Genomic DNA, 15979 nt, shown 5'->3' with positions numbered 1-15979 from the left:
TGTTTTTTCATTAAGTATTCCAGAACTTTATAAAATGAAAAACCTTTAGTGCTTATATTATGTCAAAGGCATTGCTCTGTCAACAGCTGCCTTGCTGTTTTCAGCAAAATTCTTGTGTTTCTGATGAGCGTCCCAGCAGAAGTCCTGCAGGCCGCCTACACTGTCACACTTGCAGGAGGGCCCCAAGGAAGTTTTAGTACAGAAGAACTAACAGTAGTATTTTCTTCTACCTTTTTACTAACCTTTCCTTTACCTTTTAACCAAGGGTTACTGCAACTTAATCACTCTCCTGAGACATTCGCAGTGCTCAGGAGTTAGAGGTAAGCTGTGGCTCTCTAAAAGTCGCTCCAGCTGTCTCAGTTACAAGGGGTTGATCCATTTGCCCCAGACACAGGTGTCTAGTGCCATGCTGGAAAACTGCAGATGTCCTGCCCAGCCTCCTGGTGCAGCATCAGAAGAATGGCAAGTCTCCTGTGGTCTCCACTTCTTTTCTGTCAGGCTCATGCGGATGTCTGAGCCACCACAAGGCATATGAAACAGCAGAAAAGTGATTATGTTGAGTCTCTCAAAACTCACCTTAGATGAAGGAGACTGAATCGGAGAGGACTGCACTGTTGTCCCAAGTGCAACGAGTGTAAGCACAGTGGAGAAGTGTCCATTTTGCACTAGGAAGTAGTTAAGCAACTGCCTCTGCAATTTTTGGAGAGGAATATTTCTCACTGCTTGTTGTAGATACCCTGTATTAGAGGAAATATGGAAATGGAGGATCATCAGGAAGTAGGGTGGCAGGATAACAGTTTGCCATCTCTGGGCTTTGGCACAACATGGGGAATGAGGCTGCAAGGGGTCACAGAAGACGTGTCTCGTTCTCATCCATCCGAGCCGCCTGGCATAGTCATTCTGCTGACAGAGGCACCTCAAACCCTGGGCTCAGAATGAGCAAACTTCATGCCTGAGCTGTAAGAGTTGGGAACCCAGGTCTTCCCTCTCTGCCGGGGCTGGAGCAGCATGTCTGTGGAGCTGGGGATGTGGTGCTTTTCTGGTGCTGGCTACTGACTGCGAGGAAGGGTTTACAAGACAGGGAACAGTTCCAGGCGTGGGCATCCCTGAGGAATGCACAATGGCAGGTGCAGTCTGCCAGTACCATTGGAGAGTGGGCTGCATTCAGGACTGGGGGGATGGGAACCCCCCTAGAATTGTTTCCATGGAAATGCATTGCGGCGCTTCTGCACTGGCTGGAAGTGGCTGAATCAGAAACTAGGAGGAGGCTGATGAGCACAAAACAAGCTGCAAAAGCACATATTGCTGGGTCAGTCAGCAGAAAAAAAACCCCTAGTAAATAGGAAAAAAAAAAAAAGGTGGGTTTCATAGGACACTCGGAAAGCACCTCCTTGGAGTCAGTGAATTAAAGCTATTCGAGATAAAAAATTGTCTTTTCATATTCTTTGAGGGATGTATGTTAGAGTGGCTGGGTTAAACTGCCACTGCAGCTTAAAACAGTACAGTGTTCAAGTAGGAGAGTCTGTCTTTTGTGTAGTTATTCCTCTAGTTATAGGTACAGCTTTCAGGACAATATTTGGTATTCAATGTAGAGCACCATGAAACAAATGCATCACATGAGCTCTCAGAGCAATTTTTCTCTCTCTCATGTAGCATTTACCGTATGTTTGGCTTGTTGGCAATTTAATCAGTCTGAATAATCTTGTTTTGTGACAAACCTCCTAAATCACAAAGGAGTGATGCAGTTTGTATGGGTGAAATGTGCTCCACAGAGATATTTCAAGTTGAAGAATAAAAATGAGAATTAGACAATACAGAACTCATTGAAAGCCAGTTTTCCAGCTGCTCTAATTTCCCACAATTTAATTTGTGTGCCGTCAAAAGCAACTTGGAGGCTTCCAGCAAGACGATAGAACTATGGGTGAGGCTAAACAGAGGGTCTAAAATGTGCTGAATGCATTGCAGTCCCATGCTGTAAAAACATCTCCTAGGACCAAATACAGGCAGCATAATATCCTAGTAAATTGGACCATTAAATAAACTGCAAAGTCATAAAGCTGTAGCATTACCCTGAAATTAAAGCATTGTCACCTTTGAATTATGGAACAATTTAACAAGCATTTAGGAAATCTGCTTTTCAAGGATGAATTTAACTATTCCAGGTTATACAGTAAAAGATGTGGCTGCACTCTCTTACTGGGTTTTGAATGACTTTCAGCTTGTGTGTGTTTTGAAATTTTACCAAGCTGAGAAAGTAATAAAATAATAAAGTGGAATAATGGAAGGTAAAAATAAACAGTGACCTTTGCCTGGAGAACAGCTTTTTCATTCTCATTGCAAATTCACAAGTGCAGGGAGAGCTCATTAAATTGAGTAAACAGGAAAAAAACATACAGTATGGACAGACGTAAAAAGATAATGATAACTTATTTGTTGACATAAAGCAAAAGAGAGCCTTATCTGCCTAGTTTAACAGTTTCCAGATATGGAAATGGCTAGAAGGAGCTAGTGGCACTCAACTTGGTTTGCATCTATGATTACAGTGTCACTGCCTAAAAATATAATGAAAACAAAACAAAAAAGAATAAAGATTTTCTTTTTTTTAAACAATCCTTGTATTGTGAAATAGGAAAAGTATTTGAAGCCCCATTTTCAAAAGCCGTAGGCATAATCTATGCAGAGGTATGCCTCTGCAAAGGCATATGCAAGTCATGGAGCTAAGTTGCCGACAGCTGTTGCACTGCTTTCTAGCTGTAGTGATCTGTGTGCATGTCCAGATTGCAGCTATGTTTCTTACATAGGTCCTGAAACATGCCTGAAATGCAGGCTCCCAAATTGTTGTCAGTAGGCTTCAGAGTACATACCGATCGAGCTGCAAGAGTATAATGATTGACTTTGACCTCATTCTGAGGCAGGCAGCTGTATTCTGGGAGCAGCCCTAGCTAAACTTGTGCATGTGAATTTGAGAAAATAGTATGATCTTTTTCTAAATGCTGCCAGGTTTGAGGTAGAGAAAATGGTGCTTGAATAAAGCCCAAGAGTTGATCTGAATGGTGAGGGTCTTCAGAAGAAAGGTTGGGATTATTTTTGTGTGGTTTTCTGATCTACAGAAGCAGGTGCACATAGTCTTGCTGTTGTCTTGGAATGGTTCAAGAATTTACTGCCCTCCAGCCCTTAGTTACTTCTCCCTCAGTCAGCTGAGATGCAGGAGGGAGCGGTGTCAGCTCTCCCACTCTGTCCAAAGCAAACTAAAGCTTAAATAATTTTTAGGCTCATTTGCTGCATGTAAACAGAGGGGTGGCCTTTTGAAAGAAGGAACTTGCTCTGTTTTTTACTGTGATGTGAATATAATCTCCCCCTTCCTCTAGCAGGTTGTATGTGACTTTGTGCATGTTACCCAGCCCCTCTATGCCTCACGTCCTTCTTTCTAAAATGGAAGTACTTATTCTTTCCTTGGCCAAGTGGAAAGAACTGTGGCTGAGATGGTCGAATACATCTCTCCTCCTCCTCTAACACTGTTGTCACCAGGTCTTTTGTCTTGCATCTGCGTTGTGTTGGGCTGCCCTTCTAATCTGAAGACTTCCTTTCAGACTCTAAGTTTTTAAAGCCTCTTTCATTGCTTTTGTTTTGGTTTTTTTGTGGTTAAAAATACAAAAAGTAGCAGATGTGTTTCTCTTTGCTCTTTCTACACCAACTGTGCATAGGGAAAAGAAACAAACTTTTGAACGGTGGCAGCTTTTGCCATCGCAGAGGTATGCTTGCTGGTGGCTGTGACTTTCCTTTCACTAGATCAGTGAGCCAAACGTATATATTTTTTGAGAAGCTGTACTGATGGTTACCTTTACTTCAAAGATGGAGCATAACAGGGAATCTTTGAAGTGACCAGCAAAACACAGATCTGATCTGTAAAAGTAATAAGTGTAACAGATCAGGCATGTGTAGATTAGGAAATGTCTGAAATGTAACTCTGGAATTCTTCCCTTCCTCTATTACTTTTTTTTAACTCTCTATTCTAAGGTACTTGGTAAATCACAGTTACTTTGGGCACAGAAAGAAATTTGATTTGTTTTTCCTTTCCCTTTGCAAACTAGAGGATGGAAAATCTGTGGTTAGCTTCTTATTTCTAAAAGGTCCTGTGAAGAAAAGCAGTTCTTGAATGTCAAAGTTCAGATCTCAGAGGGACAGCTGAGTGCAGCTGTATTGATAACAAGAGCATTGAAAATTAACGGACATTCATGGAGGAAAATAAGAGAAAGACCTGTCGCATTGTCTGTCCAACACACTTGTTAATGAGAGCTTGTCACTAACAGTATGATTGCTGATGTCTTGTCCAACCTTATTTCAAACATGTCAATTAATTACATTTCCAACACTTCTTGGGAAGACTCTTTTATGCCATGCTACTGTTAAAAAGTTTTTCCTAGTAATCCTTCATTGCTTCTAAATTACCAGATCTTGATGGTTTTGGCTTTTCAGGTACCCACATAGCACCTTTCCTGATGTACAAGTACACAGCCTGAAAAGCACAGTAGTGTTAACCACTCTGAAACTCTAGTGTTAGGCTGTTGTACTTCCTGAGCAGCACTGTAGCCACTATTGTGAGCATTGATTTTATTGCAATTTCTCAAAATTATGTTAATAACTCTCAGTGGGGAGGAGCTTATGACTGCCCATCTGGAATTTCAGCAACCAGTTCGTTCCATCATCTCTTGGTTTTACATCTCGCTTACAGTATCAGCAACTTGAGGTTTGTCTTTTTAGTAGATTTTTCAGTGAAGGCAGGGGTTAAACTTCTACCAACTTCAGTGAGAGGAAAGTTAGCTCATCCTCAACTGCTTCTGAAAAATCCACTCTACTCATGTCAATCCTTGAGACAACAAAAGAAAAAACAGAGAGACTCTGGCTGATAGGAATCACTCCTTTCCGATGTACAAGATGTGTGTTATGAAGTCATTGAATTATATTGTGTTGGAAGCAATATACGCGCAGAGAACATCACAATTAGAAGCAATTAGCTTAGCAGGGAGGCTGTTTCCTGGCTGGTTCTGGTGAGATAGCAATGGGCAAGATAACAAGGACAGCCTTAACAGCTGATCTGCTGAACTGACCCAGAGTAAAAGGCAAACTCTTTAATGAGGATTCAGAGGACTGAGCCCTGCGTGTGCTCCATGATGTTATTAAGAGTCACATCCAGTAAATTCCCCCTTTATCAAAGACCCTGCTTGCCTAGTGAGGATACAAGATTCTGACAGAGCAAAAATTTAAGGAAGTAAATTTTAATCATTTGATGAGAGGAAGATTTCAATCTCACTTGCAGAAACCTATGGACAGTTACAGATAAAAGAGCAAGATCTAGACAAGAGTTTTCTGTTTTGTTATTCATGCTTCAACAGGGAAACCCTGAATAACGCTGAACCGGATCGTTTCTAAACTGATCTTAAAAACTGTGCATTTAAGTATTCAGACAGTTTTACCATATTACCTGGTCTGAGTTCTTGCAGAACATGAGCCTTCTAGTTACTCCACAATACACTGGCATAATAAACCCAGTAGCTTTGTGGCCACTGCAGTGCATTACAGTTGTAGTATTTTTCATTGAGCTACAAATATCCCACAAATTACTTCAACAGAACTCTAATAGGCGTATAAAAATCCTAAATTGACTATCTGTGCAAAGACACTCAGATGATTTAATGGATTGTCATTATGGAGGGATTCAGATGACAGGCAAGTAACAACAACCATCTGGAGACTATTTAAAGAGGTCTGTTCCAAGACCTGGCTGCAAGTTATGGAGAAATTACTCTCTCAGTAATGTATGGCATTAACTGTAAGGACAGTTTATGCTCAGCAAACCATACATTCACTCACAACACTCTCATAATTTCTGTGAAGTTAGACAGAAAGAGTTTGTTCATAGATCTGTAATTCTGTGGTTCTTATTGAGTTCAGGATGCTGCTTGTGGATCCCTTGAGTTGGAGCTCAAAGAAACACTGCTGCAATGTGTGATACACAAAGTTAAGTTAAAATCAGAAGAAATATTACAAATGTATTGATGTAAAACTTGCCTCAGTGGTTATAATCACAGTCAACACTGTGGCACAATACCCTACGCAGTCCTTATCATGACAACCCCAATGCCAGTCATGAGCTGGGTTGTTACGGGGCAGGTTGTGCTTAAGCCTAGATTCTGCTTTCTGTTGCCTACGAAATCCCTTGGTCTCCCAGTAAATGCAATGAAAGAGATGAGAATGGGCTCCCCAGCATGGGAAATCATCAACGTTTACACTTAACTACAGATGCCGAGTCATATGTTGTTCTGTACGATCATACAAGCACGGCGTCACTCAACTTATATGTAGAAAAATCTGAGAACTGAGTAAAATGAGTGATCTGAATTCCAACTGGGTAGTAAGAACATATTCTCAGTTTTAGCTTTCTGGCAAAAGTTTGTGGTTAGTTTATGCAAGCTCATCAGCCACAGTTCTCTGCTACCATTTGTTGTTATAACAGCGTGGGCTGTGCTCAGGTACAGCTATGCTTGCAAAAGATGAGTGTTACCCCCATGAGCCATATTATTATGTCTTTTCTCTCAGGGACAAAGCCACCTGAAAGAGATCTCATTTTCTTCAGATACCTGGCAATAAAAGGTGCTGAAGATCTCCCGTGGTTCCTGGGAAGCTTGTAGTTTCTCTCTTGCTCAGCAGGCTCTGTAGTGTTTGCTTGAGCTGGTTGAGGGAGAAATATCTCTGCGGGCTACGCTGACCTGTAATAGGTCTTCATCACAGAGTGACCATTTTGGAGCCCGGGGTCCTGCTGATGCTCTCTCCAATGCAGTAAAGTGTTAGATTTCAATTGTTTTCTTGTTCCCTGCTTGTTGCAAGTTTTTTTGCTGTTAACTTCCCATTCAATCCTTTTTCATTTAACAGAAGATAAGATCTGGACTGCAGTGCAGCACAACAACACAGGGCTAACCAGAGTCCAGGGAGCTGATCCGGAGAAGCCATACACCATGTCCTTTAACTACAACAGCAGTGCGGAGCAGCTTGAAGCCATGATAAACAGTGCAGAGTACTGCGAACAGGAGGCAGCCTACCACTGCAAAAAGTCACGTCTCCTGAATACCCCGAGTAAGTGCCACAATCCCAAATCTTCCCTTGTTAACTATTATTGATTATACAGCAGATACAGGATGCAGTGCGACTGAGGAGAAAAAAAAAAAACAAACATAGTAGCAATACAGAATACAGTGAAAAAGCTTTTACCTTTGTGTTGGGTTTGTGTAGCAAGGTTTTGGTAGTGGGCAGGGGCTACAGGATTGCTTTTGTGAGAAGCTGCTAGAAGCTTCCCCCATGTCTGATAGAGCCAATGCCAGCCAGCTCCAAGACAGACCCGCTGCTGGCCAAGGCCGAGCCCATCAGTGACGGTGGTAGTGCCTCTGGGATAACAGATTTAAGAAGGGGAAAAAAAAACCCAAACTGCACAATTGCAGCCAGAGAGAGGAGTGAGAAAATGAGAGAAACAACCCTGCAGACCCCCAGGTCAGTGAAAAAGGAGGCGGAGGAGATGCTCCAGGCGCTGGAGCAAAGATTCCCCTGCAGCCCATGGGGAAGACCATAGTGAGGCAGGCTGTCCCCCCGCAGCCCATGGAGGTCCATGGTGGAGCAGATATCCACCTGCAGAGGAACCCATGCTGGAGCAGTTTTGCTGGTAGGACTTGTGACCCCACGGGGGTCCCACGCTGGAGCAGTCTGTGCCTGAAGGACTGCATGCCATGGAAGGGACTCATGCTGGAGCGGTTCGTGAAGAACTGCAGCCCGTGGGAAGGACCCATGTTGGAGAACTGGGTGGAGGACTGTCTTCTGTGGGAGGGACCCCATGCTGGAGCAGGGGAAGAGTGTGAGGAGTTCTGCCTCTGAGGAGGAAGGAGCGGCAAAGACAATGTGTGACAAATTGACTGCAAACCCCATTCCTCATCCCCCAGCACCGCTTGGGAGGACGAGGTAGAGAATTCAGGAGTAAAGTTAAGCCTGGGATGAAGGGAGGGGTGGGGGGAAAGTGTTTTAAGATTTAGGTTTTATTTCTCATTATCTTACTCTGATAATAAATTAAACTAATTTCCCCAAGTTGAGTCTGTTTTGCCTATGACGGTAATTGGTGAGTAATCTCTCCCTGTCCTTATCTCAACCCACAAACCTTTGATTATATTTTCTCTCCCCTGTCCAGCTGAGAAGGGAAGTGATAGAATGGCTTTGGTGGGCACCTGGTGTCCAGCCAGGGTCAACCCACCACAACCTTCTCGGATACCACATGCAGTGCCTGTCCTCTGATGCAAGAGGGTCAGAGCTCTGCAGGGGTTTCTACCCTGTAAGTTCGTACGTACAAAGGCTCTGAAAGCTTCTACAATGGAAAGTACTCCTTAGAAACCAGAAAAGCTGTATTTAGCTGATGGTAAGTGGATGCTTATTCATTTACAGTTTTTAACTGTATATTAAAGATAGAAAGCATCCAGATTGCTCCAGACTCTTATGATGTTTCTGGAGAGGAGGAGTGTACCCTCTTCGGAGTCCCACAGCCCTGAATATGACGTTTAAGGTGCTTGGTAGTACAGTTTCTGGGGCAAAACTAGTTTTCCCCTTGTGATAGAAGGAATAAATTCTTTTGCGCTGACTTAATGTAGCAACAACAAGAAAACAGAGGGTCTGATCGGTTTATGGCTCTCCGCGGTACCAAATTTCCAGTGGCCTCTCAGAATGGCTGCCTTCTACTTTACTCTCTCTTGGGGTTGGGATTTTACATTTGCTTGTCCAGAGAGGTAAATGACATTAAGGGCAGGCTTCTGAATGTCTTCAAAGTCTCATCTGGTTACTTGTAATGTCTGTACGGTCCTGGTGATTCTTTGATTATTAGTAACTCTTAAATTTGTTAGTAGGTTAGAAGAAATCCCACAGAAAGCCTTAAGGGGAGCTTGCAATGGGAGCTCCTATTGTATTAAAAGTACATTGCCTAATGAGATGTATCAAAAACCTGCCTGGTTCCAGCAAAGTTACTATAACAGTGAATGTTTATATGTCCAGTAATCAGATGCCTTACAGTCAGTTTATTTTTAAAACCTGTGAATTATGTCTTTTATTATCATCAGAATTTACCAGCCAAGAACTGCTTGTATTGCTAATCATTTTTTAAAGAGTGAAATGTTAATATCAGCATCCAGGGTAGAGCACAAAGCGAAAACAAGATGCAGGCATAACTGCTCTTAAAGAGGTGGAACTAATGTCTTACAAATACTTCCAGTGTTGCTGGCTTCTGTATCCCACACCACACCTGACATGTTATAAAGATATATTCACACAGTCATTTTTTCCAAAATATTTTTTTAAGGATGAAGGCCACAGTATTAAGGCAGGTCTGCATGTGTTAAATTTTACACATTTCTGTGAGGTACTTGGTCATGTGTACGCAGAAAGGTACACTATGAGTTCATTTTGAGATACCTAGGGACACTTCTTAAGGATCCAAACCCTTTTCTCCTTTAAAAAAAAAAAAAAAAAAAAAAAAAAAAGGTGATAATCTTGTAAATTGACAGAATATAAATATCTTGCTTCAGAGCTAAAGCTATCTACCACCTGGCAGACTGGCTAAGATGATTCTGACCAGCAGCTCCTTCTCCACTTGTCCAGGACCAAAGCTGTGACTCTGACTCCTCAAGGGAGAGGACACAGGGATGGTGTCCAGCAGCCCAGCTTGCGCTCTTGCAGCTGCTGCAGTGCTGCTGTGGTCCTGACAGTTGACCACACAAGAATTGCACATAACTCTTTAGTACAGGTCCAGCTAATAAATTAGAAAAAAAATTAGTCCGGTGCTGTGCATGTAGCAGACACCATCATTTTTTCCTCTTTTTTCTTACTTTTGTATGCTTTTTAATTACTTTCAATTTTTCATCCTGAACTTCCTCAATAGCCTAAGGCTGTAACTTTGGCAAGATGTGGAACATGCCTAAAAATAAGTCGTTTGAGTTCTTGAAATGACAAGATATGGGTAACAATTTGTTCTTAGGTGAGTATTCAGTGTTTTTAAATGATAGAAAGGCATTTTTTTCCCCAAAGCCTTAAATAGCTCTATGAATTGATATTCATTTTGAGGTCAACTCCTGCTACATTATAGAATAGCCTAGAGACCCAGTAGTGCTGAACACTGTAGGTGTCTTGAAGAGTTCTAAGATTTAAAGATTTTCCATTCTTAAACTTAAAGATGAGCTACAAGTGCGAATAACCCTAGGGTGTTTTGCCAGACTCACTGCAGAAGGGTCTCGCCTGTGTTGTTTATGCCCAGAAGCTACCGGAGGGAGTTTGATTTGGGGCCAGAGCAACACAACAAAAATCAAAATTCTTGGGTTTTGTTTCTTGATTCAGCCTAGGCTTTTGGATGCCTGAAGCACTACATTATCTCTGTATTGCCAGGGCATCATAATGTGTAATTATGGTTAATGAACCATACTTCAGATCTTCCTTCAGAAGTCAGTATACAATGCACATGTATTGATGACAATGCTGCATTCATAGGCCAGCAGGAAACATTACCTGACCTAATCCAGCCTACTGAATATCAACACTCACCTGTGGACTGAGCCCCGTGGTGAATGCTTGATTGAAGGGCATCTCCCAGAGATATATCTGATCTTGACAGAGATAAGAAAGTTCCCCTTCCTACAAGGAATCTTATCCATTTCTGAGCTTCCTCGTCTTTTGGGCTTTGTTCTTCTTTTTCCAAGGAGATGGAATGCATGATTAGGATATCTCAGCTGGTAGCACCAAAACCCCAAATCCTTGTCTTCAGGATCTAAACATTATCATGTTTCATAGAGAAGCAATAAAAAGATTTCTCTTTCCTTTTGCATTCATAGCATTACTCTCCAGCAAAGATGCATGTTGTTACACAGCAATTTTGGCTTTCACAGCTTTGACATGGCGGGGGGGGGGAAGAAAAAAAAATTCATGTGCCTGGGCAAATGGACAAGCATGGCACTCTGGGTCGCCTCAGAGAGAAATCAAGGGAGACTCCTGGTTTGCATAAAATTGTTCTAGTTTATATCAAGGAATTTGTCTTTCCTCTCTTCCTGCTACCTCTTGTCCTGAAGACACAGGCACATCCCCAGCGGGTGTGATTCAGCATAGTCTCCCCATTGAGTTACTTGGCTTTACATCTGCAATGTGTCAGACGTGCAATCTGGCAGTTGGCAAAGGAGTTTACTCATCTCCACCTCCCGCTGTCTGGAACAGCCTTATCAGTTCTCACTGTCATACTACAGCTTAGCTGCAAGCATGTCTTTGAAAACTAAAATTAAATTGCCCTGAACTGCATTTTTGTACATCTCTGCCATCAGATAGATTTTCAGGTTTGCGAACATCAGAATAGATGTCTGTTCATCAAAGGAATAGCTGGCTTTCTCCTGATGCTAGCAAATGAAACTTATAATTTATGACCAGTAATTGCAAGTCTCTTGTGAGTTCTCCATGTCTGTTGGAGAGACACTCACACAACTGGAGCAAATGTGACAATTGCCATTAATTAGGAAAGTCATCCACACTTTTAGTAAAAGATTGCAGACTTTACCACAGCCTCATCCTTAGCAGCACAGACCAAGACAAGCTAGCAGGGGAGGAGGGAGGTGGGCAGAAACCTTGGGCAACCTCTCAATGTACTGTCTGTATTCTGGGAATCTGAAAAGAAATTTAGGCCCCTGGGGCTCTGATTTCCTTACTTTGTGAAGCATCTCAGGTAATAGGAAAAGGGTATGTGTACAAGAATAGGTGCATGTATGCACATGCACGTTTAATTAAACTGTTAACATACAAAATGTTTGAAGGTATGAAAACACTTTATTAACTGAACAAACCCTCAGCTCTGAATTTGCTCAGTTTTCTAGGAACAGTGGGTGTACTTAAAGGCTTAACATTTGGGAAGCTGCATCACATCCACCATATCAAGGACTTAACACAGTGACGGCTGTATCGGTGGCAGGATAGCTTGCTTTACAATACTTGGCTGACAGTCTGTCAAGTTCATAGCACATTTGTGTAGGCAGGGACTGAGAGAAGATCAGTCCTAGAGCAAAATCAAAGAAATAGGAATGTCTTTAGGTGGTGTTTTTTTCCTGTCGTCTTCCTTATTTTTCTCTTTCCAGTAGAATTCCCACACCATGTGACCTCAAGCTTTGATTTCAAACATCTATCCTAAACTATGCACCTCTTCCCTGAACTTTCTTCCTGTCCCTTTTAAGATCTGTCAAGTCCCAGTATTATATGACTTGCACCCAAGTTTCCACCTCCTTTTCTCCCCTCTGCCTCCCAGCTAGACCTGTATCTCTGTGCCAAACTGCACCATGTGCCGTCTCCAGCTCTGTGACCCCTTATGCCAGACAGCTGTTTGCCCTCACCTGTGAACCACTGCATCTGCATTTTGTACCCTCTGTTATTGGAGGGAAAGACGTAGTGTTACATCACAGCAGGGAGCGTGTCCTAATTTCTGCATTGAGACTTTAGTTTAGACTTAATTCTGCTGCTGAGACAGTTGAGTGGTGTTTTATCTATGCCCTGTATGTTGCTAGAACTCTTTGGCTGTGCAGGCTCCCTCTTTAGTTCCAGATGAGACCTCCAGTGATGTCAGAGCATAAGATGCTAAGAAATGTCCTGCAGGGTCCTGCCTTCAGTAGTGGGTGCTGGAGAGATGCAGCTTAGGGTGAGTACACAAGTCTGGATGTCTTCAGCACATCCCTCAATATGTTCCCATCACCCACAGTTGCTCTGTTAAGAACATTAGAGTTTATGCCATTGCCAATCCCTTTTGGTATCCATTATGGATCTGGTGTTCATAAATTTGTCTAATCACTTCTTGAACTTTATTATATTGTCTGCCTCTGCAGCCTCCTAGGAAAGCAAGTTCCAGGAGTTGCCTACTTGCTGTGTACAGAACTACTTTTTTTTTACTGTGTTTTAAACTAATGTTTTACTCAGTGCACCGAGTTCTGGTATTGCAGGATGCTGTGTATCACAGTTCTGCACTTATCCAGTACTTTTATAGTCCTTTTAGTTGCCCTTCTTGGACCTTCACTAGCTAGTATTTTTTTCACCAGAAGTGACCCACAGTGTTTGAGGTGTGGCTTGCCCCAAAGTTTCATATAATGGAGACACCACTTTTTAGAGCGGTCTAAATCTTTATGGAGAAACGAGTGTGAAACCTTGGTTCTGATGAAGATTTTTACATAGATGTACCATGAGGTGATATAAAATGACCCATAACAAGCAGTCATTTACTATTGGGGTTTTGCTTACTATTGTTTTATGCCTTTCAAATATAATTTCCATTTTATCATACCAGGTACTTTAAATTTTTATTGTGTTACCAGGAGACTATTTGTCATTGCACAAAATAACTTGAAATTGTTATTGCATTACCAGGAGACTATTTGTCATTGCACAAAATAACATAGAACAGGGCAGTCTGCCCTCAAAAAGTGGTTCATATTAAAGGGAGTGGTGGATAGGTGGCAGGTGTAGGTTGTATGTTGTAATTATTCTTGGGTAATGAGGATCCCTTTCTTGAGAATGATTGACTTGCCATATGTGTTTTCCACCACCATACCTTGTCTCTCCCCTCCAAAGTAGCAGTGCTGACAGCTTCTCACAAGCACAATTTTAGATAACTTATGCTATATTTAGGCACTTTTGAACAGAGTTCACCATACTGATGCAACATGCTCCCTTATTTGTAGGGAGAGATTTACAGGACATTTTTAAAGATGCTGTATTGTTAGTAGTGTGCAGCTGATTAAAATGCAGATGGTCTAAGCAGAATAAAAAACCTGCTGCATGGGGGAGGTAACTTGGCACCTAGAATGCACGCACCTGTGAGTAATGGAAATACAATTATCCCAATTTCTGACCCTTTGCTTCCCTTGCCATATATGATCCCTCCTGACTGGCAGTGACATAAAGTGTGCTATAGCTGCCAAAGAAGGAATGGCAGCTGCTTGCATTACTTCTCCTCTAGTCTCGTTGTGCTTCTCTGAGATTGCAATGCAGCCAGAAAGCCAAATGATAGGAAAGACATGGGAAGAAATTCTTGCTCAGTCATACACTGGGTGGCTTCTAACCCAGTGGGAGGAAAACATGCTCCCTCCTTGAACCCTGCTGCAGGAGAGGACAGGCTTAATGCTACCTGACATATTTCTGGAGTGACACCAAAAGGGCACGAGTCTCCTGGGACTACTCCCGTGAACACTGGAGCACCATTATCTGTGTTTGCTTTAGACACAATATGTCAGGTGAATTTAAAAACACTTCTCAAAGTGGGGACTGATAGAGTAGTGAGGAAGGAGCTTGTATAGGTAACTCCTATTTGCTTCTGTGGAATATGTCCTTCATACTTCTGCTGTCCCTGGATATTTCTGATGTTTTTTTTGTTGTGGGTTTTTTTTCCCTCCCTTTAATGATTTTTTTTTTTTTTTTTTTTTTTAAATCTAAGGAGCAATTCTGGAATTACGCTTCTATTTTTTTTTTTTTGAGAGAGACCTTTTACAGTTTACCTAGCAAACAAAATTTTCAGCCCAAATTGAATAGATCTACTGTGTTTTACTGACATGGAAAGTACCTCTTCCAATATACAGGAAGCTTGTACCAGGGGTATTAATGAAGACACATAGGACAGGTAAATGAAATGTAAACCTAGACAGCAGATTTTGAGCCTGGAATCTGGAAGTCATTGAGTGAACTGTTATCGGTGGTGCTGTAAGGAAGTCAGTGCTGTGAACTGATGCTGCAAGATGTTTGTTTAACCTCTGTAATCTGTTAGGTTGAGACTTCTGTTCCCAAAGAACCTCTGGTTTAGAGTAACATTGATGACATCTTTTGCTCAACCTGTGAAACCTATGGAATGGTATAAATGCTTATAGCTCAGTAATGAAGAAATCTTGAGTTCAGGGAATTCTGCGGTCCAAATAAGAGTTTGGAAATGGATAGTTTTATGAGAGACACATGTGTGCCAGAACCAAACATTGTCCTAATGATACCTCTGACTTGAGAGACCCAGTTGTATAAGCTACTCATACACACAATTTGAAGAAGGAAAGAATTAGACAATTTTTTTCAGACTATCCCAGCCAACATTCCCTTAATCACGAGCAGTGATAGTCTTTTTTAATTTGCAGGACTCAGCATATTGTTAACAATAAATAAATAATGGCAATTAGAAACAAACAGCTAATCCTTGGCTTGTTATATTAATGGGTCATTAGCTATGACAGCAACCTGTCCACCATTCAAGAAAGAAAGCAGTACTGCTGCCTGAGCAGAAAAGTGTGCCTTCTCCCTCATTAGAGCCACAGCGGGGGAGTGTGTTCTCATCACACTTCCATTTGTCTGCTTCATTCGGCTGTCCTACTTTGAGCATCTTGGGCTCCATTAGACTCAAACTGTCTTACTGACATTAAACTAATTTCTCTGTCAACTTTGGTCCAGTGCAGAGAGTGATGTTTTCAGATTCTGGAGAATAGAAGATGTAAATCATAGTGGTGGAAGAGTTCTCAGCTGACCTCTTCTACCAAGATGCCACATGAGTGAAGCAATAGTAATTTACATTTCTATTCACATTATCTTTGAGGATAGTAAAGCGTTTGGGGCTGTAATCTCTCAGTTTTATGTGTGTTTTGGGTTCATTTGACTCCTATTTTAGATCTGGGAAAAAAAAAGTATGTGCAAAGCAAGGCACTTGCTGAAAATCAGATGGGATGGAGCAAGTGAATGGGGCGGAGCCCATGTGCTTTGATTTTGCTTTAATTGGTCTGACCTATCCAGGAAGACAGAGGTGTTAAGAGGCAAAATGAACAATGGCATAATTTAATTATATAGTGTAAGTAGGAGAAAAGAAAATGTAAGCCTATGGAAAAAGGCATCAAGTTTTTACTCTGTATAGATTGGTTAG

At 41.8% G+C, this 15979-nt stretch overlaps 1 protein-coding gene across 2 annotated transcripts in view; it reads left to right on the top strand.

Moving 5' to 3' along the window:
* CNTNAP5 (contactin associated protein family member 5) overlaps positions 1 to 15979 on the top strand; it is a 307196-nt gene that overhangs the window by 203612 nt on the left and 87605 nt on the right. For both annotated transcript variants that reach the window (XM_030018519.1, XM_030018520.1), the window contains one exon: positions 6931 to 7131. In XM_030018519.1, coding sequence (XP_029874379.1) covers positions 6931 to 7131 — 201 coding nt within the window. The remainder of the gene's footprint in view (positions 1 to 6930; positions 7132 to 15979) is intronic.

Source organism: Aquila chrysaetos, chromosome 6 (assembly GCF_900496995.4).
Source record: "Aquila chrysaetos chrysaetos chromosome 6, bAquChr1.4, whole genome shotgun sequence".
Taxonomy (NCBI): Eukaryota; Metazoa; Chordata; class Aves; order Accipitriformes; family Accipitridae; genus Aquila; species Aquila chrysaetos.
Note: the sequence above shows the minus strand (reverse complement) of the source record. Positions and strands in the feature narration are given on the sequence as shown.